Source organism: Lontra canadensis, unplaced genomic scaffold (genome assembly GCF_010015895.1).
Source record: "Lontra canadensis isolate GAN:19392208 unplaced genomic scaffold, GSC_riverotter_1.0 scaffold6, whole genome shotgun sequence".
Taxonomy (NCBI): Eukaryota; Metazoa; Chordata; class Mammalia; order Carnivora; family Mustelidae; genus Lontra; species Lontra canadensis.
This window is the reverse complement of record NW_022631000.1, coordinates 37677351-37703118: the sequence shown is the minus strand read 5'-3', so window position 1 is coordinate 37703118 and position 25768 is coordinate 37677351. Positions and strand designations below refer to the sequence as shown.

At 44.9% G+C, this 25768-nt stretch overlaps 1 protein-coding gene across 5 annotated transcripts in view; it reads right to left on the bottom strand.

Annotated features, from left to right (window-relative positions):
- The window catches only part of LOC116864732 (IQCJ-SCHIP1 readthrough transcript protein), a 721490-nt gene that overhangs the window by 107583 nt on the left and 588139 nt on the right, over nt 1-25768 (bottom strand). For 2 of the 5 annotated variants that reach the window (XM_032852613.1, XM_032852614.1), the window contains one exon: nt 16903-17613. In XM_032852613.1, coding sequence (XP_032708504.1) covers nt 16903-17613 — 711 coding nt within the window. Of the gene's footprint in view, nt 1-16902; nt 17614-17826; nt 17967-18041; nt 18056-18747; nt 18814-25768 lie in introns of those variants that run through there. The other 3 variants (XM_032852615.1, XM_032852617.1, XM_032852616.1) reach the window with 3 other exon arrangements.

Sequence of the window (25768 nt, the reverse complement as noted above, 5' to 3'; positions counted from 1 at the left end):
GACGAACGGGTGGGGACTTGCTCAACTGGATGACCTGTGGCAGGAAACGATTCACTTCAAAGTTGCAAACCATATTTGACATTCAACAGGTTTTCATTGTGGGTGGGTAGATGAGAGAATTCAGCTTTACTGTGGCTCCTACATTTCATTGGTCCTATGCTGATGGATGGAGGAAGGGAGGGGTTTCCCTAACTTTCCTGCACCTGCCTGCAGGGCACAGGAGATTTCTGAGAGGAAGTCCCAGGACTGGGTGCTCACGTGGCTGACGTGAGAATGCCTGACTCTTTGCCCCCAATCCTGTCAGCATTTGGCATTTCAACATCTCAGCTCAGTCTTGGGTCAATGTGCCTAAAGCTTCAGGTGAATCACAAGTAGCTCATGAGGAGAAAGGCTGGGACTCTGTTTTAACATATTCCCAGCCCACAGCATCCAGGAGACCTGGTAAGAAAACCCCACAAATATGCCAACCCCTTTAAGCCAAAACACCCAAGAACTTTCTGGAGCCTGAGAAGTTTAACATTAATTCACTACTGCATTCAAATAGCTTCTTCCCACTTAATTCCCCAAAAGGCTCCATTCCCCACAGTACCCCAAGTCTGTGAGTATAAAGAAATGGCATTTCAGGCAATGTCTATCATTAAACTCTTTGCAGCATAAAAAAAAATTTAAATTTCCTACAGGAAAATTGCACGGTTATTTTATTGTATAAAAGATGGCTTTTAGAAGTAGAGGTGGAAAGTTCCATAAATGAGGTGCAGACTCAGATGCCTGGGCTGTGTTTGTTAGCAAAGAGAGTAATTTTCCTCAGGCTAGCCCTGACTTGAGTTCCACAAACCTTTCCAAACTCCTTCCCTGTGTGCTGGCTGCCACCCTTCCTGTCCCTCCTCCCACCACACGTCTCCCTGGGGTGGCTCTAGTCATCCCACCTTGCACTTAGGTCCGTGGTCCTCCAGCAGCTGCCTCTGCAGGTGGCTGAGCCAGAGGCTTCCAGACTCCCTGACCTCCCTTCCTAGCGCTTACCTCAGATATTAAATAACCACCTGAGGAAGTTATTTAATGTCCCTCTCCCTCGCCAAAATAAATATGCCACTTGGGCAGAGCTCATAGCCCTCTTATCTCCCTTAGGGTCCAGCAACATGCAGCTACTAAATACGAATGACTGTTAAGTGAGTAAGTACATGAACAGGCATGAAAAAAATCACAGGAGGCACTGGCTTCTGCTATAGCCTACACACTTTCCACTCCACCCTACCTGACCTCTCCCCCTCCTGGGCCTTCAGATGGCCTTTTCTTTTGCTAGACCGCCACAGGTGACTACACTGTTGCTGAATGTGGTCCCAGGAATTCTGCAAGGATAGCTCTCTGGGTGTGTTGTCCAACACATGGCAAGGACTCAGGCATGCCCCATTGTTTAGGGCTGTCTATAACCTAGTGAAGCACAGTCCCATTTTATAAGTAAAACAACTCATGAGGAGTAGCTAGCTCAGGATTGGGTGTCAAGAGGGCAGGAATGCACCATTTTCTCTCTCTGAACCTCCACTCAACCAGAGGATCATTAGGACTCCTTTAAACCAACATGCAGGGCAAGTTTTTGACTAGTCTTAATGGACTAGCCAGATTCATGAGAAACAAGCATAGGGGTATCGGTGGGGACCTTCAAAGTGAAGAGAAGAAACATAAAGCCATGCATTTGTGTTTGAATGGATTTATTTTTAATTTTTTACTTGCTTTTTTTTAAGATTGTATTTATTCATTTGCGAGGGAGAGAGAGTGTGCAAGTGCAGGGAGGAGTAGAGGGAGAAGGACAAGCAGATTCCACGCTGACTGCAGAGCCCAGCAGAGGGCTCAATCCCGCGACGCCGAGATCATGACCTGAGCCGAAATCAAGAGTCAGATGCTTAACCAACTGAACCACCCAGGCGCCCCTGGAATGAATTTTTATTTAATCAACGTTTCCATGTATGAAGAATTCTCAAATAGCCACATGTGGTATAAGCAGATACTGTATATCCAGAGATTCCAGATGTTCGGATATGACCGCAGCCATCAGCAAAGACGAGCAGTTACTATGTAATGAACATGAGAGACGCTAAATCCCAAGTATCTGGTGTAACAGTCTTACTAGTTGAAAGTGGAAAGCACTGGCCCTTGGAGCCAGGGAGACCTGCGCTAGCTCTATGATCCTGCCAGAAGCCTCAGTTTCCTTGTCTGTGAAATGGGAGTAACAGCATCCACCCTCCCTCACCGTGAGCATTAGGCACAATAAATGAACAGCAGCCAGCTCAGTCCCTATCCATCGTTGGCACTCAGTAAGTGATCGCTATTGCTATTATCATCAAAACAGGTTTAACGCATGTCTCTCCAGTTCTCACAGCAGCGTCACCCTCTCCGACAGCATGTGGCATACTGGTGTGTTTACGGGATTCGGGTCAGTTTCCCCCACTGGGCTGCAGGCTCCAGGAGGGCAAGAAGCCCCATGACATGACAGCTTCATGTAAGTGTCTGCTTATCCTTATCACCACACCTAATACAGAGGAGGTATTCAGTACGTCTTCACTGACTGAATAGGCGATGAAGAAAAAATAATGGCCTGTCTTAGGGAGAGGCTTGGCAGACATCATGGTGTGGACTATGCTTTGCTGAAAAGCTTCACATAAGCAATTTTAAAATCTAGGTCTTGCTACAAAATGAACTCAGGAAGTTTACTCCTTCAAAACTCAAGAGACTTCCTCCACTTAGATCATATAACAGCATAGACTCTAGAAAATAAAGAATGGTTAGAAGACATTCTTTAATTCACATTAAAAATTTATAGATTTATACCACAATATTAGTTGTTTTTATCCCAGTAATTATAAGGAGGTTACGACTACTATTTTGGGCCAGGTCTGTCTGATTCCAGAGCCTGCAGATAACCACCTCCTTATACAGCCTCAGCTGCATCACAAGAACACATCTGGACTGGCAGCAGAGAGCCCTGGGGTAAGGTCTACTGACATTTCAGCCTCATTTTTGAGTCTTGGTATTAACATCACCAGCCATAGGTTGAACCCCAAGTGGTCCAGTCAGCTTTGATCTTTTCCAAGGCCACTGGTATCACCTTTAGATCTGCCCAGTCAACCCATAAATGGGTACCATGAGTCCCAGGAGTAGAGTGAGGGTGTGTGGACAAGATGTCCAGGGATGATGAGCCATGAGGTCTCCACGTAGGATGTCAATGTTCTGTTTATGACACCTCCAAAGTCTCTCCTGCTCTGTGTGCCTATTTCCTCATCTGTAAAATGAAGCGGGTTGGGCCAGAGGAGCTTTAAGGTCCATTCCACCTTTGATATTCAATGATTCTGTGAAAGACTCAAAAATATTAAAGACTTCTATTTAGTGATATTGGGCTCACAGATATGATATGTGAACTTGATTCCTAAGTCCAGAGACTGTTTGCTGTTATCAGTTAGGGTTCCTGACTTCAAACCAATAAAACCCACCCCAGCTGAGCTAAACTCAGATTCAACAGGAGGTAGACACTGGAGCAGCACAGAGAAAGGAAGAGAGGCACTATGAAGCCCACTACGGCCCCTCATGGGAAGGGCTTGGCAGCCATCATCACTGTGAGGGCCTCCATCTGTCCTAAGGGCTTCGAGGGGAGTGCCCTATACCCAAAGTCCCAGAGAAGCTCCTCCACCTGCCGCAGAACCAGGGGAGGGAGAATCTGGGGCTGAGGTTCTAGAACAGGAGTCAACTACTTGCAATTATCCTCCCACCAAAATCATACACAGCAGGGAAGGGGTAACTCCCTAAAAGGAACTTGGGCGCTGTCATGAAGGGTAACTCCTGCTGGGCGCAAAGCCCATGAAAACCCCCCATAGGAGGAAGAACCTAAGAATATAGAGGTCAGTGAGGCCAAAATATCCTGTCCTCCAGCACAGCATCTAACGAATTTTAAGAAAGTATATAAATTGAAGCATTTATTCAAAACATTCTGGTCTAGAAAGCACAATTTCCAATGTGACTTTATGGGTTTCGCTAAAAGAAATATTTACTTAGTATTATCATCACAATCCACAATACATTGAACATGTAATTAGCAAAAGAATTCTGGGAAATTTAAACAAGCTTAAGAGGAACTCACTGATTCTGTCAGCCAAGCCCGGCCACCAAAGGCAGGGAATGACTAACCGGGAAACCCTCTTCAACGAGAAATCATTGAGTCACGGGGACATCCTGCTGCTGACAAAACTCTGTCTGGTGCCCATTAGTAGCTTAGTTTTTTAAAATTCTGATGATTCAGGTAACAAAGACTGAACATCTTGACAGGTCTGTTGTCTTTCTTTTTCCACACTTCCAAGAGTCTCCAACCCCCTTCATGTGTATTTCTAATCTGTGGAATCTCCCACACATGTTCCTGGAATTAACACTCATTTCGCCTCATGAGTGACATTCATCCCCCAAGTCACTTACAGCTCTCTCTAGTCAACTGTAACTTACTCCCTTCCGCCTGGAATTTCATGCCATTCACAGAGCCTTCGCAATTTCGCCAGAAGCTTAACTTTAAAGAAGAACACTCCCTTTAAATCATGGAACACTATGGAAATGAAGGAAGTACTGTGACTAACATATGACTAACGTAACATAATAAAATGAAATGAAATGACATAAAATAAAATAAAAGAAGTATACTCCCAAGCCAAAGCTGTTTCCTAAAAACAATCAAACAAACAAAAGATCTGGATGTTGGTGAGCCAAACAACATTCCCAAGAACAGTGACAATTTGTGGCCGTTTATAGCCCACAGAAAAGAGCTGATGGGCAAGTACTTAATTTATGCTATCCTTGGGAACGTCCAACACAGCTCCTCACACCCGTGCTCCCCATTAGAGGGCCTGTCCTCTATGGGTCTGCATGTGCTTCTCTCTCTACCTGTCCTGTTCTTCACTGCACACGCTTTCCCCACAGGGCAGCCGCAGAGTTTCCACCGAGGAAGGCAACCCAATTGGCAGAGGGGCTAGGAGAATGGTTTTCAAAATACACTTAAAGCCAACACACAGTGGAATATTTGCTTAGGTTCCCTTGAGATAACTTTGTGGGGAGGTAAGGGAGACTATGGAGGGACATAGCTCTCCCCTCTATCAAGCCACAGCCTACAAGGATACATTACTTATTACTTTAGTTGACTTGCTGTAATACCTTTTTAATCATAAAAGCTAATGTAAATCCAAATAAAGCCTGTAGTGTAGGTAATAATACTGTGTCCTTGTTCACTTCTTAGTTTTGACAAATGTGCCACAGTTATAGGAGATGCTAACATCAGGAGGAGCTGGTTGGTGCAGGATATGCATGAACATTCTGGACTATCTTTGTGACTCTTCTGTAAATCTAAAATTATTTCAAAGTAAAAAGTCATGTTTAAAAAGTGAAATGAACAGTGTTTCCTATTTTTCTAAAGGAATGTGAATCAAGACCCCAAACTTGACTCGTTTGCATGAAATCTGTGTTGACTTTTTACTTAGAGCAAGTAATTCTAAAGAGGAAGCAAAAACAAAAATTTCCCAACCTCTATGCTTCCAACAGTATATTATGTAGTAATAGCTGGAATTAAATGAAATCTAAACATGATTCGGCAATCTTGAAGTTTCATTAGATTCCATATAATAAGAAATTTTATCAAAACTCACCTATACTACCAACCCTTGAATTAAATGGTCTCAGATGAATTTCTAGAAGAAAAAAGAATTAAGACCACATATCCTGTGTGTGTGTGTGTGTGTGTGTGTGTGTGTGATTGTTTAAGGTAACTTTTTCTTTAAGAATTCCTCCTTTCTCATTATTTATAAATGAAGAAAAATAAATCATGATACACGTCCCTGAATACAAATACAAAATCAGTTTTGAACTGCTTTGAAGATGAAAGAGAAAAGTAAATTCTAAGTAATGGGATATGTATAAGAATTAAGTGAAACAGAATAAGGTGTATACAGTTCTCTCTCCTTCCCACCCCCGGATGTTACTGTTTCAAAGGAAGTTACTCTAGTGTCAGTAAATCAGAACATTTCTTCATGAGTTTTCTTCCCTAGCATCTCTCGTTTCTAGTATCTCACCAGACTTCTCAGCAAGCCATGCCCACCTCGCCCACCTCACCTCCACTCAGGAAAAGTCACTGAATTTCTCTGGGTCTCAGTTTTTTCATCTGTAAAATGAGGAGATTGGCTTTGGCGTGGAATGGGAAGTTGGTAGCCCAAAGGTCATATTTTGAAGAACTGATATGCTTGTTAGCCCTACAAAATTATGTTGGTTTTTTTTAAGTTACTTGCCGAAGTTTCATATTCAAGATATGTCTCATAAAAGTTTGGTCTGGGGCGTCTCCTGATATATCAGAATGTTGACTATATTCTGGCATGGCAACAAATCAGGCAGTATGTTAGAACAGCCCCCCTTTTATGGCTAGGACACACCTCCAGCTCACCACAGTCCTGCTTCCCCCTGACCCACAGTCCTCATTAGTTACCTACATGGCTCTGGAAGAATCTGGCTTTGCCATCTTTGCTATGGAATCCCTCATAGCTCTAATATTTGGATTCCTAGTGTGATTGCTTATTAGGAAAACAGAGTCCTAATGAGGCTGCAAGCACACTAGAATTTCTGCAGGGGTCTTACTTAAATGTTAGTACACACAACAGTTATACATTGGCTCTGTCGAGCGTTTTTGTATGAAACATAAGAAACATCAATCCAATATTGAGACCACCATACCATAGTAGAGCAGGAATTCAAGAAGTTTTAAAATTACTGCTACCTAAAATTTTTCTTCTTGAACAGGATCTGAATTTAAGGGCTATTTGGGTCAGACTGTGGGGCCACAGTAGGCTGAGTAACAACTTTAACAGGAGATCACTAGTTACATAATTTCAGTATTCAAAAATAAAATCCCAGTGGTCTTCTCTCTTACTCCTTACCAATTTTAGAATGGAAATAAAAAGGACGGAGCACTTAAGATGCAGTTGCTCATAATAAAATGTCAGACCAGGTCAAATGGACCAAAAATTATGTAAGATTGCACAAAGAAAAAAAATTGTCTGCAATTTTCATAAGTGGTATAATTTTTAGCTACTGGTGCCATGAGGAGAAAAACAGAAGGCTAAATTGGTTTTGAAACTATTTGAAAACATGTTATTTTTATCGGAGTTGAGATTAGCCTTTAAGTTGTCTTCTAAGGAGACACTGTGCAGGTTCCCAGAGGTCCAGACCCTTCTTATTTTAGAAGTAACTTTCACTCTACTCTTTCTTCGTGTGGGGATGGGGGAGGGGGGGTTCCAGATATTGTGCTGCTGGACTTGACATTAAAAATGCCCCAGCATTTCATAACACAGCAGCTTTGTAGGTTCTGTTTTTATTTTTTAATGCTCTAACCTCAAATCTAAATTTACAACACTGCCGGAGATCTTAGGCATTATAAGGAAATTACCTCATTGCCTTTAAACTTTTTTAGACAGCAGAATTCTTTCCATATATGGCAAACCTGAAGGAAGCTGAATCAAATGATGTTAGTTTGGTAGTTGCCAAGACTTACCTGTTGTTTTGTTCTGAACATGCCTACAACCCGTTTGTGAGTGGGGGGACCCCTGCGGCAGCTAGCAGGCCCGGGAGAGAGCCTGTCATCAGCTCCTTGTCACCACCTAGTCCATGAGGATGCCTGGCGGGGGGCCCTGGTCATCAGAGGGTCCCAGACCTGGACGAGCAACTTGCATACAGACTTTGAGTTGGTTCTCTACACACAGGGGATGTGCACACGAATGAAAGACGAAGGAGAGGCGGGCTGCGGATCACTGTGGGGGGAGCCCGAAGGAGGTCCTGGTGGGTGTGCACCGAGGAGAGGGCAGCACTGTGCCTGAGCAGCTTGCCCGTGCTCAGGGAGTTCCTAATGGGCGACCTGCTGCCCAGAGGCCCAGCTGTGAGGCTAGAGATTGCGCTCTGCTCTCCACCCTCTCCCAAGCACTCTAAAAACCAGCCTCATCTGCCTGGGCAAGTGCAGCAGTGCCTAGAAAAACCCAGCCCACACAGTTTCTTATTGGATGCTTTTTGGGGAAGAAAAAAAAAAAACCCACTCTGAATAACTTAGACATTCATTTCTACAAGAGTTTTGAAGGCTCAATCATCTCTATTAGGACATGGGCGATAAAACCCTCTTGAATTGATATATTTGCAGAAATCAGCTGCTGACTAATGCATGGCTTTTTGTGATCCACAATAATTGAAGCTTTTTAAAAACATGTATACTATGCTAATATCCCAAGGAAGAAAGATCCACAATCACTTTCAAGAAGCATAAATACCAAGGAGCAACTTAGAGAAATGGAAGGAAATAAAAGAAGAAAAAAAGATGAATTTGATATTTTTGATGATGGATATACCCAAAAAGGTCATTTAATTACAAATAAATATAAAATATTTGGGTGGAGATTCAAGGGTATCAGTAGAATGTATAGATACAAGTGGCAATTAGGAAATCTGATATACAAAACTGGACAGAAGAAAACTGGTTAACTCTTTTGCTTCCAGTAAACTTTGCTATAACTTCACATCAGTTACAGGCAACTCAAAAATATTTTACAAGTACTTTCAAAAAACCATCAACCTGGAGCAGAACAAACACTGGCTGAGTTCATTCCTCTCACCTGAGTATTTCCTGGCCTAAAGCATTATCTTTTAAATTATATAAACTTTCTAGAGAAAATACCACCAAAGTAGGGAAAAATGGGAATAACCTAAAACAACACCCACACTGAAAAATAGGTTAGGTGGGGACAATGAGATGAAGTTTGTGTAGTATGGAAACAGAGAAAGTATGTGCATAGGGGAAACAGAGAAAGGCAAGTGATAAAGACTGATGATAGAACATGCTTGACATAATGATTTAAGAGATATATAAGGAAAATAACATCACAAAGGTGAAGGGGTAGCCAAAAATGGAACAAAGTAAAGAAACAAACCAAGAGCATCTGAAACAATGGGGCTCTTAGAGATCTGATGAGGCTTGGCTAAGTGAAGGAGAACGGTTATTACGAGTGTCCTGGACCTGACAAGAGTTAGTGATGGCTCAGTTCTCTGCATTTAAATGGGAAACTAAGAAACATCATATGGAGAACATAAAACCCAAACACCTCTCCCTTTGCGGATGTCTACTTTTCTTTTTTTTTTTTTTTAAAGATTTTATTTATTTATTTATTTATTTGACAGACAGAGATCACAAGTAGGCAGAGAGGCAGGCAGAGAGAGAGAGGAGAAAGCAGGCTCCCCGTGGAGCAGAGAGCCCGATGTGGGGCTCGATCCCAGGACCCTGGGATCATGACCTGAGCCGAAGGCAGAGGCTTTAACCCACTGAGCCACCCAGGCGCCCCTGGATGTCTACTTTTCTATTCCTTGTCATCACCCACATTCTGATGAAGCCTGACATCCTAATGAGGCTATCTCATGGGCTGCTCCCAAACTCCACAAATGCTTTTCTTTCTAGTTTTTTCTTGGTTTTGTTAGTTCCCCTTTGAGAGGCTTACAATCAGCTAATTCACTTTAAGCTCCTACTTGTACTTGTGGGTGAGCGGCACAGAGATCTTCTCTCCCGTCTTTCTGAACCCAGTCTCCACCTCACGGCCTGAGAGTCAATGGAAGGACTCTGTCAGTGGAAGGGTCCCGTGGAAGGGTGAGCACAAGACCTCACTGTTCCCCTCTCTGCCTCCCAGAACTCAGGTGGCTCCTTGCAAAGTTCTCAAGGGCCGGTCATCCTCTGGCCCCACGAGAGGAAAGAACTCTGTGGCCCAGTGGTGGAAAGGAGGCTGGATGAACAGGAAAAGGAGCAACGATGGAACATATCATCAACCCAGGGAGAGCACTGATCTGTTGGTAGAAATACACAGTGATGAGCCAAAGTCTTCAGGGAAGAAAGCAATTTTACAAATGTCTGAAAGTGCTGGTTTAACAGAAGAAAAAGAGAAACAAACAATAAAATTAAAACTTCTGCTCTAGTGCTAAAACGTAGAATCTACTTCCAGACTCAGACAGGCCTGGGCTGAGGATGTTGAGGGAAGTTGAATGAAGGTGTTTAATCTCCACAGACCTACTTCTGCCTTTGAAAATGGTGAGGATTTGATGAAATGACCTCTCAGATCCTTTCTATCTTTAAAATCCTATTACTTTTCTATTTAAAAAGTTCAGTTTCATAATTGACACTTAAATTTCTACAGAAGTTGCATGCAAAATAATCTCCTGGTCACTGACAGTATAAAGCATCATCTGTCCCACCTAACCGCGGTTAAGAAAAGCATTTGCAAAAGCCCTTTTTGTTGAAATACTTGGGACTGAATTCCAAAAGGAAGAAAACAAGACCACTCTTGTCTTCAGGGGCAAAAGGTCTAGGAGTAAAAAGAAATTTCTATTTTTAAATGCAAATGTAATGACACAGAGTTTTGATAAGCTTTTAAGAAAGGATGTGGAATTATGATTACTAGCACCTGGGTAGCTAAGAGACATACCCATGAAAAGATAATCAAGGATATCAATGGACAGTATCACTAAAAGGGCCTGGAAGCAGAGTCAGAAATTGACAGATCTGGTCTGAGTTCTGTCAGGACTGAGGCTTCAGGCAAATCCCTGAATCTCACCGGGCCTCAGTATTATCATCTTTAAAATGGAAACTCCAAAGCAAAGGGCTTTGGAGGGCCACACAGGGCCTTCCTGAGTGAAGCAACAAAGAATGCCAGGCAAAGGATCTGGAGTTGAAAGTGTGGCAGAGCTGGAAAAGGATGGAGGAAGGTGACAGGATGTCAGCGGTGAGATGTTCAAAGAGCACCATGAATGTGTGATGAGAATGCGGACATCTGTTTTTCAGACATGCACCCTGAAAATTTTCCTTAGGACATTTTAAAGGACGCCAATGTGCAAACCAATGTGTTGGCAAAGATCTCCTTTAGTCCAGCTACAACACTTTCAAATGTTCTGCTACAGGATGAACCATGTGATGGCAGCTTAAATACAAACACACAGCCCCAGAACCTGCAACCTAATTTTTTTTTTTAACCCAACCATATATTTCTTTAAAGTCTTGAGTACACACTAATGGACATTTGCAGCTCTTAAACAAATATCAACATAAATTAGAAAAACAGGCAATGATGGCACTAAACAGTTCAAGGTAAAAGGTTGAAGCAGAGAGTACATTTAATCCTGGTAGTTTCTGGTTATGATTAAAACACACACACACACAAAGATTTAACAACATCCTGTAGTGCTCTCTAACAGGAAGAAGTGATAGTTATGTGCCACACAGAACATTTTCACCGCTGTGCCCCAAAGTGCCAAAGCACATGACTTATTAAACTTACACATTTTATAATATTTTGTAATTAAGTAATAAAGAGTATAAAGAGTAATAAAGACCTTTTAATTCAGTCTATAAAAATGGGAATTCATATAATTTAAACACAGCCCACATAACTACAGAAACAAGCTACTCAGCCATTCAAGCTACTTCAGTGGAATCGTTGACAGGGAAGGAAGACCTGGGCTGGAAGGCTTACAGAATAACACATTGAAAACAACCTGTAATTACTACCATTCCAGGAAGAAATGTAGGCAATTTAAAGTTTGCTACTAGTTAATAGTACAAACAAATAAAAAGACAAATTATTTTCAAGTACTTAGGAAGAAACTTCATCAGGAGAATTTGCTTTCCATTAAACCATCAATTAAAATTATTCTTATCTTCTCATTACAAGAGGAAATGCACCTGTCACAGGCACTAAAAATAATGCAACCATAATCAAAATGTGTTGGGTCTGCAACTTGAGCTCTTCTCTAATTTAAAAATGGGTATTTTTGAACAATGAGTGTAATGACTCCGGTTGGGTGTAAGATGGTACTCTCACTTTTTTGAGGGGGAAGCAATCACCCCAGGCACCTGAAGAGAGATATTTGCAAGTCCCCAAAGACACAGATGGAACAGAGCAACCAGTGGGAGAGGAAGCCACGGTTACAGTGTGTACATGAATAATCATAGTGACAGAAGCATAAAAGGGTACAGTTTCTTTGGAAAACAGGCAACCCCTAAAGCTGCTGACACATGATTCAGCCCTTCCACTCCTAGGTATTTACCCAAGAGAAATGAAAGAATATGTTCCTACAAATAAATGAATGTTCACAGCACTTTCATTAGTAAGAGAAACTAGAAACAACTGGGAAATAGGGTATCTCCGTAAAATGAAACACTACCTAGCAAAAGAAAGTAGTGAGCTGTTGCTCTAGACAATAACACGGCTGAATCATAAAATAATGACATGCTGAATGAAAGCTGGACAAAAACTGAGTACATATTATATGATTCTACTTAACATTCATTTTAGAAAAAAACAAGCTAACCTATACAGTGATAGAAATAAGACCAGTGGTTGCCAAAGGGCAAGACGGGGAGGTTGCAAAGGGGCACGTGGATACTTTTTAGGGTGAGAGATATGTTCACAATCTTAATTGTGATGACGGTTTCACAAGCATACATATATGTCAAAACCGATCAGATCACACACTTCAAACGTGTGCAGCGGACTGTCAACTCTACCTCAACGTTGGTTGTTGTTGTTTTCAAGAATCGAAAGTGGGGAAATGGGAGAAAAAAGAGGGTGAGTTTCCAGGGACAGAAGAGACTCAGCTTGGAGGACCACAGACCCTGAGGAGAGAAAACCTCACAGTCCTTGAGTAGGTAGAAGTGATCTGGAGACAAAGACCCAGGGGAAGCAGACAAAAAGAAAGTGGACTGCCTGGGTCTGTGCTGAGAAGAGGGAAACCACGTATCCCCAGGATTGCCCAAGCCAGCTTACTAGTCACAGTCGGCAGGGAAATGAGAATTTAGGGTGAATATGGATATGAGGGAGCAGGTCTCCCTAAAACTTGCCACAGCTAGTTCTCAATCTGACATCAAAAGCATAAATCACCAGTGTCTTTCTTTACTCCTTAACTGTGGGTGGCCCCTGATGCTGAAGCAGGTCCCCTGGAAGGACTGTGAGAAAAAGGGGGAAACCAGAGGAGCAGGGGCTGGCCAGCTGGAGGGGGCACTTCTGGGAGACGTTCTGGTTGTTGCACTGAACAGTTCACCCTCCCCGTGACTGTGTGTCGGGCATTTGTGCCAAGCAGGAGGGAGATACTAGGGATAAGGCAGTGGAAAAAAGAAACCTTGCTGCCTTCCAGGCTCCAGCATCAAGGCGGGGGAGTTGCTTTGCCAAGGAAGAGATTGGGGCACCTGAAGGTCTAATGGGATAGCAGGATGGAAAGTCACCGGTGTTTCCTTCAGGACTTCCTCTGACACCTCAGAGCTCTGACCGCAAAGTTCCTGGCACCGTCCAAGCCCATCCTCCTCAGCTGACACTAAGGGAGAGAATAGCTGCTCAAACCCTTTCACAAAAAAAGGTCAGTCCTAGGATTTAAATGCTACCTAAATGTATGTTTTTAAATTTGTCTCTAAATTCTCCCTAGATTAGGAATGGCTGATGGTCAACATAATTTTGAGATCTCATCCTTCCTTTTGAGGTCTTGCTGCAGCCATCAGTCTATTAAAACAAACCCAAACTAAAGCAAGCTTGTGAGAAGAGACTCTGAAATAACGGGATTTTGATTATTTCCCAATTTACTTAGGTCCTTAATAATTACCAAGGAAGCATAAGACAGGATTTGTCATTAGGAAACCTAGGGAGGTGGGAGCCTCTTTGCTTCCCTTTTACTTCAAATTGGTTTTAGCCTTAAAATAAGGAGTCTGGTGTAAGAAGAAAGCTTTCCCTAGGTTACTTAGTGGGCCCTTGAGCAAATCACTTAACTTCAATGGGCCTCAATTTTCTCAGCTGTTTTTGGCTTAAGTCTGGGGCCTGTGAGCCTAATAAACCATTCATTCATTCATTCATTGAGAACCTACTGCATCCCAGGCACTAGGTTACACGAATTAAAAGAGAGGCAAGACCTCTACACTACAACTCAATTCTAGAGAAACCAAAAATGAACGGGAACCAAACAAGATAATGTCAGGTAGTGATAAGCACTAAGAAAATATACCACAGTGCCTTACTTTACTTTGGGGATGGTGGTCAGGGCTGTGAGAGCTGAGTAGTCTAGAATGATGGAAAGGAACCAGCCACTCGATTCCCAACAGAGGCAACCCTACTGAGGGTTTTCCATGGGGCGGGAAAAGCTTATTTGCTTATCTTCATAGGTAAAGGAGAATATACCTGTCTTTTTCATTTTATACCTTTCCTCCAAGTAGTCTGTATTAATTCATTTATATACACTTTTTATTTTCACTTTTTTAAAAGATTATGTATTTATTTGACAGAGAGAGAAGGAGAGAGAGAGAGAGAGCACAAAAGAGAAAGCAGCAGAGGGAGAGGAAGGAGCTCCCGGTGAGGAGGGAGGCAGTGTGGGGCTCAATCCCAGGACCCCAGGACCATGACCTGAGTCTGAGCCAAAGGCAGACTCTTAACTGACTGAGGCACTCAGAAGCCCCATGTACGTAACTTTTTAAAGAGGAGCAAAAGAATTTGATTTGAACAACTTCTTCTAAATAGGATTTCTCTTCTACAGGATTCCTTTGTTATTCTCAAGTTTCTGTCCTCATAGTTATAAATTCTCCCACTTATACCCCGGCAGGAGTAAACAGGATTTAAATCAGTGTTTTTCAGATTTTATGATAACAACCTACAGTAAAATAAGTGTTAGATCATGACCCAGTGTATAAAACCAAAAGTTTTTTAAACAAAGCTTACTGTAACTATCTGCAATGGACAGTAGTATATTCTATTCTATTTCATTTTTTTAAATGCTAAGATGATTTCATCAATAACTTACAGTATGAAAAACACTATTCTAAATCAATAGTGGCTAGTAATTTTGTTATTAACAAACCCAAAAATGGTAAAATTGATTAAACATCCTCAAAGTCTCTCCTCTCCCCCTTCTTTCTGTGCATACTTGCTTTAAAAGAAATGGGTTCCAAATTTCTCTGTATAACTTGTGGAGGAAATGCCCAGAGGGGACATTTTCAGGGGGACTGGCGTGGAGGGAGGTGAGCCAAAATATGCAAATTGTTCAATAGTTGAAGAGATAACTCGGGTTTCAAAGATTGCTCAAGAAGGAAAGATTCATAGTCTTCACAACAATGAGGCTGTGGGTGTGTGTGTGTTGGGGGAAATAATTTACTAAATTTTAAGTTCCTAGAGGGGAGTCAGTCTGCACCCTTCCATTTCTTTACTATAATTCAAGTCTTACATGGACAGATAGGTAACTGCAGCACAGAGAATCAGACCTTGCATTTAGCACATAACACACAGGTGCTCAGTAACATTTTGTTTAATAACTTTTTGAAATAATGGAGCTCACTGTCATCGTCAAATCCTAACTTCGCATGTGCACCAATTATTATGTTCTCCTGGAATGTAAAAATGTCATGCAATAGTAAATGAAATGTGTTTATCTTCAAGTCATTGTTTAAGTCCAGGGAGCTTAATCAGGCATTTTTCTCAAGCACTAAGTGGGAAAAGGATGTTTTCCATTGCAAGGCATAAGAGAGCGGATTGGCTGTAATGGAAAGATTCCACATCTGCTAGTGGCCATGGTAAACAGCTGGGATTAGAATGAGTGTGTTAATTTAATAGGTAGTTTCTCAAGGGACACTAACCAGTGGGCTCTGTCAGCCAAGAGCTCTGTCTGATGGAAACCGTGCCAGTTTCTCTGGGAATTGCGGTTACTGTCCTTACCCCTGAAGTCAGAAGTGCATGCACCCAATTTCCAGTTGCCCCAGGGCCCAGGAACCGAAAAATTACACCTGCAAGCAAGAGTTCTCCCACACTGCTGCAGGGCCGCCACACACAGAAAGCAGTCAGTGAAAGCTGTGTGCCCTTCAGCCCCATTTAGGGACATCATTAACGATTTCAAATTACAACTGTTGCTTTAACTCACAGCAGTGATAAACAGCGGAGCTGCATTCATGATGTTTTTCTTTTAAGTCATTTATTTGCTCTCCTCTCAGGGGCAAGGAAGATGTTGAGACAAGTGCAAACCTGCCCGAGCTGCTGCTTATAGATGCAGCCCTCTTCCTCTCCCTCTCTCTGTTCCACTTCAGCACCCCTCCCTCTCTGGATTTCCTGAACTGAGCCAGTGTCCTCCGGTAAGGAACTGCTAGTGGCTCCTTTTCAAAACAAGAGGGATTCAGCAGAGAGGCTGAGGCGACAGAGGCAACAACCACTCCCTCACCCCAGCAGGTCAATTCACCCCATTCCCCAGGTCAGCAAGAGGTTGGGTTTCTGAAAGGAACCAAGTCTTAGAGGAGGGCGGTCACCCCTTCAAATTCAGGAGCATCCGCTCAAACGCGAGATGTGCCAAATCCTGCTGCCATACCGGAGGGGTGGGCAGGCGAATGTGAGCGTGTGCTAGGGGACAGCCTATACATAGGCGAGACATCAGTGGTAACGAAGGGAGACCCGCCACGGTCGACAAAGCCACAACTATTACGACTTGAAATATCACCCGCAGGGCACCGGCTTCGGTGCCAAGCTCTCCCCGGATTTATTTTCAGGCAAGTGACTCACAACCTCCTCTCCATAAGTAATTCCATTAAAATGAGTCGCCGGTTCCACTAACCCGACTTTCCGCTGCCCTCTGGCTGCCCCTCCCTCCTCTCCGCCCATCAGGCAAACCCAGACAGCTCCCAGACTGAGCAACCGTACCCCAGGGGAGCAGAAGGCAGGTTCTTAGGCCCGGCTCCCACCCTCAGGGAAGGATGAATGGGGCCGGAGGCGGGTGGGAGCGCCAGGAGGGCGCGTGCGGGCAGTGCGCGGGGTGTGTACGCGTGTGTGCGCGCGTGGGCACGCACCCGGGCCAACTTACGGAGGTGGAGTTGGTCCTCGCTTGGCCCTGGTTCCGCACCTCCTGCTCCCGGAACTGCAGTCCAGCCAGATGCTTCTCCAGTGCCTCCCAGTCCATAGGGGGCACCGGGGGCTCCTCCGGGACGCACGTCCCGCAGTCGGTGGGCTGAAGGCAGAGAACCCCAGCTGCCGGGCCCCGGCCGCCGCGTCGGCTCCGCGCGGGCTGGGGCTTCTGGACCGCCCGGCGGGGGCCCCGGGAACCGCTGGGCCGGCCGGCCACCACCACCACGTTGCCATTGTGCCTGAGGTCCTGGGGGTCGTGCGGGTGGAGGTTGCCATTGGGCACGGGAGGCGGCATGACAGTGGTGGCGCCCTTGCCCCCGCCGCCGCCGCCACGGGTCCTGGCGCTCAAGTCCCCCGGCTCCCGGGACGGACAGCGGTCATCCCGATACCCCCGCTCGTCGCGCTCGTCGCGCTCGTCTTCCTCTTCCTCCTCCTCCCCGTCCTCCTCCGGTGCCCACTCATCAATCACCTTCTTCTGGTAGACCGGGAAGGGCTCCTCATAGTCCTCCAGCGCAGACACCAAGTCCAGGCTGCCCCCCGGCGAAGACGAGGATTTGCACTCGGAGCAAGGGGTCACTTTGGTGGAGTTGGACTGAGAACTGGCGCGGCTGCTGCTGCTGCTGCTGCTGCCGGCGTCACTGCCTAGATCCATCCCATCCTCTCGGTAATCCTGGGGAGGGGGGGAGGAGGCAGAGAGTGAGCTGCCCGGCCGAGCCTGCTCCGGCCGCCCGCCGCCCGCCGCGATCACCCCGGCCCAGTGCCCCACTCCCGCCTGGCCAGAGGTGCGCCCCCCAACGAGTCCTGGGAATCCGAGCCGGCACCAGCCGGAGGCTTCCCTTAGCCCACCCCCCCGCCCCCAGCATACTTCCTCCCAGGAACTAACCCTCAAATTAGCAAAGGGGGTGCCCAGCCATCAGCAAGGACACTTTCCGTAAGAAGGGCCCCGGGGCGCGCATGGACTTTGTTGTAACCATTTTGTGCCGGGCGCGCCCCTGCACCCCGCCCCAAGGATTCTCGGAGAACCAGACACTTTCCCAGAGAATTATAATTCCCTGGGGGCGGGACCGAGAAGAGGGTGGGCGGCCACTGAATTCGCACCTCGTTCGGGGCGCCGAGACCACCCCCCACCCGGCCCCGCCTCGCCCCGCCCCGCCCCCGCCGGCGACGGGGAGCGGGGCTCTGCTCGCTAGCTGAGCTTTACTTTCTAAGGAACCGCAGGCGGCTCGGAGGTCTCACTCCCGTCTCCGCGCCTCCCTGACCGGCCCCTCCTCGGCCCGCCGGAAGCCTCGGGCGCTCTCAGCCTGCGCTGGAGAGGGTGGCTCTCGCGACCCCCAAAGGTGTGCGGGGCCCGGGCGCGGCGGCGGTAGCTGCCTGCGCTGCCGCCGCCCTGGGGGAGGGAGGACGCGCCCTCCCGGCGGCGGAGCCGGTCCCGCCACCGAGCATGCCCAGAGGCTGCGGGGCGCGGCGTAGTCCGCTCTCCCGGTTTTCGCGGCAGCAGGCTGGGGCGGGAGGCCCGGCGGGGATAGGGTTGGAAAGGTCGGTAAAAGGCCAAGGGAAGGGGGCACGGAGCGTTGGGGATGCAGACCCGGCCAATTAACAGGGGTGGCACGCTGGGGAGGGTGGCGGATTTTAACCCCCAGACGCACTAATATTTTCTGGGCGCGTCTCAAGCCTTCTTTTCCGGGCTCGTTATCCAGCCTAAGCCTCCCCGTACCCCAAAGCGCGGGCGCGGCGCATCCTAGCCCACGCGGAAGTCCCCGAGTGATCCTATGAAGGACTCCCCCCACCCCCAACACACACGCACACAGACACTAGCCCATATGGGAGCCCGAAGTGACGTGTGCTCAGTGGTCATGCACCATCATTTCCCTTCCACCTTCCTCGGCCACTTCCTCTCCCTCCACCGCCCAGCTCCGCTAGCCCTGCTGGCTCCCCTTCCAAGTTCACGTTGTGGGCGGAACCTGTTGCTTTAGCTCTTGCTTCCTTCCCCCTCCCGGCCACACGCTGAGGTTGACCTCAGAGAGGTGTGTGTATGGGGAATGGAGGGGTTAAGTGTAAAATGGGATTGATACCTCGAATTTTAGAGGAGAATCTGTTCTAAAGGTTCACGCGAACCTCTCAAGTCCCCTTTGGCCACCTCCAATCAAGGAGACATTAAAGGAGGGGAAGAGGTGGGTATCTGGTGACTTGCTCCTGGCGTGTGCACTGGCTCTATGCCCTCAAATTTTTCTGGAAACCGAGTCAAAGAAACATATGCTGGCTTTTTCAGAATATACACTGGTTCCCTAAGTTTGGCAGCTCATCTAATTAGGAACAAGTTTCCATGCAGTGAAAGATACCAATACTTGAAAAGCATGTATGTATGGGTCATAGAACACTTTTTCAGGATTATGAATTTCCTGTGAACCAACCAGTTCTGACTTGTAAGAACTGGGAAACTAAGAAATGCCCTCTTCTCTGTTGCTTATGAAAAACAGCACTTAGAACTTAAAGGTTCTCACAGGCACAAAACTGTGAGGTGACGGATGTGTTAACTAGTTGGGGGGGGGTCCTTTCACACTCTCCGCTTGTATCAAATAACCATGGAACACACTTTAAATATTTACAATTTTATATGTCAATTATACCTCAATAAAGCTGATCATTTTCAAAAAAGAAAAAAAAAACCCAACACTTAATTTTACAGCAGACTGGGGAGAACCAGTTTCCCTGGACTTCCAGATTTGGGCTGTTACTTATTATTCCCAGGGAATTCAAGCCTGGACCAGGCCACTACCCTGGCATAGCACCCTCCAGATGGAGGAACAGGGGAATGCTTGGAATTCTTTAGTAGGGAGTGGCTGCCACCCTGACATTTCTTCTAGGTCCTAATTGGGACTTGATGCAGAGACCCTTTGTTTAAGTGACTTCAGTGAAATGTAACTCTTTGCTGTCCTAGGTAGGCCTGAGCCAGGAAAGATAAACTAATCTTTTAACTTGTCTGGCAACAGCAATCTTATGAGTACAGGAAAAGGGGCCTCTGGTCTGGTCCCTTTACAGCTCTTCTGTAAAACAGGACTGATTATAATTCAAAGTGTCTTTTATGGTAACATCTGTAAACAGCCTGCCTTGTGCTCCAAATATGGGTTGATTTTGAGGTTGCTATGAAGCACTGGGTCAGCTGGCTGCCCCCCTGTGGGATGGAGGTGACCCTGAGGGTGTTCAGAGATGTGGATAGGAAACCTCATGTGCTGGAACTAGATAGCTGCTTTTCAAATCTCCATGTGATTTGGCAAGGTTTAGGTTAGAAGAGCTCCCTACTCTGTGGCAGGACACAGGTAGACAGGTTAAGTATTGATCATCTGGGGTGATGAAAAAGAGTTGTGGGCTCAGTCCCAATTTTTAAACATTAGGACCTCCTCAGCCACCCACCCAGACCCCCTCTTGGGCTCCAACTCATCCCCCCACCACCACCCCGCGCTGCCCAGATGGTCTGTGTTTGGGGAATGCAAAATAAGGCCTTAGAAAAACATTTGGCAAGGCAAACCCACTGCCAAAAATGTGTGGCATTTCAAAGCCAAGTAGAAACCTCTTTGAATTATCTGTCCTTTTAAATTATTTTCTGACCAGATATTCTGGATTAGATGGGAAAGTACCAGGTTTCCTTTTTTTCTTTCCTCTTCATGCAAGGTGCCTGGCTAGCCCGGTTTCCCTTCTCTTTCAAGCTTTCCATCTCCTGCCAAGAACTGTCCCATTTTGGAACAGGAAGCCCTGCCAATTTCTAGGCTGGTGACAGTCTACAGATATGTCCAGCAGGATGGAGAGATGATTTGGAAAGTGATTGAAAGGTCCTGTCTTCCGGTTTATAGGACCGTTTCCTCAGATTAGAAGCTTGGGCCTTACAGACTTAGCTTTGTCCCCTGCAGTCTTAGTACATCAGACATCAGAGATGTGAGTCAAGTGCGTATCATCGCAGACCAGCACCTTCTGTTGTCCCCCTCGAATACCCACTGCCCCCAGAGTCTAGACCACCCTGTCCTGAAATTACTGAACGGTTTTCCCACTATCTGTGCCCATTGTCTGTAGGCAGGCATAATGTCTTTCTGAAATGCAAATCTAAGCAAGTCTCTCCTGGCTTTCTCAAAAACCCCCTTAGCTCCTCATGGCTCTTAAAGGAACTGCTTCCTACACACCTCCTCCACCTTATTTTGGCAAATTTCTAGCTATCCTTTAAGACTAGACTTAAATGTCACTTCCTCCTGGAAGGCTTCCTGATTCTCTGTGCACCCCAAAAGGGATCAGGTATCTTTCCCATGCTCCTGAGACACTCACCGCACTTTATTGCACACACTGCATTGAGGTTACTGTTTAATTGCTTATCTTCTCTACTAGACTCAAGAAAACCATTTTATGTCAAGACCCAGGCCACACAGACATATAAAAATACTTAAAAGCTTCATAAAACCCTTATTTTGTAAAATCTTATCCTTATTCATTAAAAACAAAATCTGCCCACATGTCACCATTGACTTTTTAACCCTTAAATGGATCCGGGGCCCTACTGAGTAAAAAAAAACTCTAAATTCCGGGAAGGGAGGAGCTCTTTCTATTTTGTTCATGGTAACTGGAATGGAATAGAAGCTTCATTGATATTTGTTGCTCGGATTACTACTACTAATAACACAGAATTCATATAATTCTCCAAAACTCTTATAAAGAAACTAGTATCCCCATTAAAAGACAGTAAGGTTAAATACATTGCCTAAGGTCAAAAAGTGGGAAAGCTAGGCGACATAGCCAGGATTTGGACCCAGGTAGCCTGGCTTCAGAATCTTGGCTTAGTCACTCAGCAAAAGGCTCCGTGCCCTTCGGCCTACATGTGTATGGACGCATTTACCAAGCAAAATGCCAGAAAGGGTCCTTCTAGCAACTTCAAAGGAGTCCTCAGTCTCCTGCCCTGCAGAGAATCCTTGGGCAGTATTTATGTCTGTGCAGAGAAGGCAGCTGGCAGGAGCAGCTGCTCTCCTCTGCTCATACAAGCCCCACCTCCTCAACTGTCAACAAGTTCAGCAATGTTCAGCAAGTTGGGAGCCTTAATTATGTACAGGCAGAGTATAGACAAATCAGAAAAGGAAATTTCACTTCGTTACGAGCTACATGCTTTAAGTTCCCCCCCCAAAACAAATCCTTTAAGAAGGTAGCCATCATGAGATTGGGATTTTCATTTTTGTCAAGAATAGAAAAGTGGGGTAATACTCAAAGGGAAGGGTTGAGAGCACATTTCTTAGAGGCCAGTGCTATTTATAGGATTTTAATCTGTCCTGGCAACATGTGAAAAAAGATAGGACTGAAATATTTAAATCATAAAGAGTGTAGATAGTTGGGAAAAAGGTTTATTTGCAAAATTCCCATACTAATTCGGAAATGATTGCTCCTCACACTGAACCTTCTCTAAGTTGTGGCATTTAGAGTAACAAAGAAATAGCTGGCAAAGAGGTTTGTATTTCATCTTTATTACATGAATTACATGCAAGTCACATTCAGTACACAGATGCTCTCCCGTTTCATCACCTGAATTTAACTACACGGGAATATTTAACAGCACCATGGGGCCAAGTGTCCTGGATATAGAACATCTGGGCTTAGTTTCCAGCCTGGTCTCTAACCAACTTTGTGACCTCAGTTTCCTCGTGACCAAGCTAGATGGCACGATCACAGTGGGAAACAAACAGAAAGAATTAATTGAACAAATGAATAAGTGAATGAATTAATAGGCTTCTTCCAGCTTAAAGACCCTAGGGATTTCATCCTAGACATTATGGGAAATATGATATAAAACTCCCTCTCAATGATTTTATCACCTTCCCTGTTGGGCGATAAAGAAGTTGGTTCTTCCACTAATTCAAAACCAAAGTCTACATCTCTGTTAGGCAGGTTGGATGCATGGTATTTCTCCTGTAGAGCTAATGGTCGATCTTAACTTTTAGTCTATGTATAGAATTTTGGAGATGGATCCTATATCCACCAAAAGTAATTTTTTCCCTTTCATTTACAGAGCTCTTTCTTAATGGAAAACATTCCTTTAAAATACATTAACATCTTAAATGTTTTGATTCTCTAGAAAACCATGAGAGTGCATTTCTTTCCTGCATTTGCCTCAATAAAATTGAAATGACAAAATCTAGCTAGGTAACCTCAGTCCTTAAAAGATAGCTCCAATGACCTATTTTCTAAACCTGAAACCAGGACACTTGGCTTTACAGATACTACAGTGCTTACAAAAACTAGGTGAATGTATGAAATGAAGATTACTCTAAAAAGTATATAGGCATCAGTGAATAAGGCGACTCTAACTTCAGCATGGGATGGCTTCTTTATCAGGGAAAAGTCACACAGGGGTGTCAGTCAGGACCTCAACATATGACCACACAGATCGTGCCCTGTCTGGTGCCAGGAGGATTGTGATCTGCCCCACGGGTGCCAGCTGGGAGGAACCATTTGGCACTTTTGCGTGGGTGGCGATGTAAATGGCGCCCCCTGCAGTTATGCAGTGCACAATCTGCACAACAGTGCACAGAGGCTCTCTATTGGGACCCACTGGAAGGAAATTTGTTCCCTGTTGATGAGTTTGGAAGAGGAAGGTTGCTACTCTTTTCCTAATAAAGTTATACCTCAGATTGGATGGCAGTAACAAAAATTCAGCTTATTTAAACTGTCGTCTTTCTTTTTCCAGCAGTTCTCTGTCATCCTACTCTACTATTCCTTAAGTTCCTGGCAATGCTTGAAAATGCAAGTCTGTAAGCAACTCTAAACTTATTTTTTGAGCTTCATTAAAGGGCATAAATTACATAAAAGGACATTTAGAAAAAGCTAGGGGTATGCCTGGGTGGCTCAGTTGGTTAAGCATCTGCCTTCAGCTCAGGTCATGATCTCAGGGTCCTGGGATCCCATCCCACATCGGACTCCCTGCTCAGGCGGGAGCCTGCTTCTCCCACTCCTCCCTGCTTATGCTCTCTCTCGCTATCTCTGTCTCTGTCTCTATCTCTTAAATAAATAAAATCTTAAAAAAAAAAAAAGCTAGGAATGTTTGTAGATTTACTGCATGAGCTCAGGGAAGCACTACAAGTGATGGGCACTGAAACCACGGGCACATGACCGCAGGACAAGCTGAACTGCCTCTGAAACTGTGCCTTGTGCTTTGATGTGGGAGGCTTGTCAAAGAGCAACATCCTCACGGGATGCTGTAGGAAGTAAAAACCCTGTTCTGGTCACTTCTCAACATAACTTTGGAAGTGTTATCAAATCAGAAAATAACTGCTGGCATCGTCAGTCTCGTGCGAGCAGGAGGAATGCATCTGAAAGCGAAGAAGGGGGCGGCTTGGTGGAACAGGAGGGAACTCTTCCAAGAGCCTTGGCTCTGCCTCTGACTAGCTCTGCGTTTCTGGGCAAGGCAGTCCTTGTAGCTCTTTGGGCCACCGGCCTTCTCATGAAAGGAGAGTTAGATGAAATTGTCTGGCGTCTCAAGGGTTAGGCAGGTAAGGTAAATGAATGAAGTAGGCAGCATGGGTGACAGGGAGTTCCAGAGTAAGTGAGTGAGTTACTGGACAGCACAGCAGAGAAGCATCCATCTTAAAATTCAGAACAAAAAACATTTTCATCTTTATCCCTGGATCACCACTATGACCTCTGCTCTCAGCTCTAGATGTCCAAAGTTCTGAGACTACATGAAAATGAAAGAGTTAGGGAAACCATCCATCTTGGCTTGTATAGAATGGTCCTGCTTCATACCTGCTGTCCTGGCATAATTATGAATAGCAACTTTCTTCACTCCCCAAAGTGTCCCAGTTTACATAATAAATTTCATGTAAATTTCAAATTCAAATTTCATATGATTGCTCAAATAATGGGGAAAGTGAAAAATGTCCAACTTCACTGGTACTCAAAGAAACACAATTTCAATGATAATGAGGTAACATATTGTCTATAAAATTATTCAAAACTGTAATACTCTGTGTCAGAATGAGTGTGAGCAAAGAAACAGTCATGTACTATTGGTGAGCTTATAAATTGGTTGATACAGACTTTCTGGAATACTATTTGATAATACTCTTTGACAAATGTCTTCCCAAAATTTATACCCCATAACCTGTTAATAATGCAATAAGTGTTTATTGAGCACCTGCTACATGCAAGGCATTGGGAGATATTGTGGTGAAAAAGGAGGAACACTTTGCCCAAAAGGAAACATCAGTCTAGTAGAACAACAGACATTACAGGGGGAAAAAGATACACAACAATTTAGATTATAATTTGTCGTAAGTACCCCAAAAGTAGACTCATACAATGCTGAAAGAGCATGTAGATAGTATGCTTGTTGGGGGATGCATCAGAAAAAGGTCTGGTCCGTTGAAGGAGGTGGGTGTTCAAGGCCGAAGAAACCCTTTAAGCAAAGCTTTTGAGGCTGGAAGAAGCTTATTTCCATTGAGTAGCTGCAAGGAAAACGCTAGGTTGGAGCAAGAAAGTAAGGGGAAGAGTGGCAAGAGGAACAGCTGCCATTAAGATCTTTATCCCAACAACCACCTCAGGACTGTAAAAGCAGACTGACATTTTTAGAAACGCTCTCCTTGGCAGAGAATGAAGGGGATAGGACAGAGCAGGACCAGAGTGGATGCAGATAGATCCATTAGGAAGCCAATGTATAGTCCAAGGAGTAGATAAATATGGCTTAGTTGGGGATCGCAGAGATGGAGAGAAATAGATATGTTAAAGATATATTTAGATGAGAGAATTAACAAGACCTGGTGACTGAAGAGATGGGGGTAGTGATGGAGAGAGAGAGAGGTCAC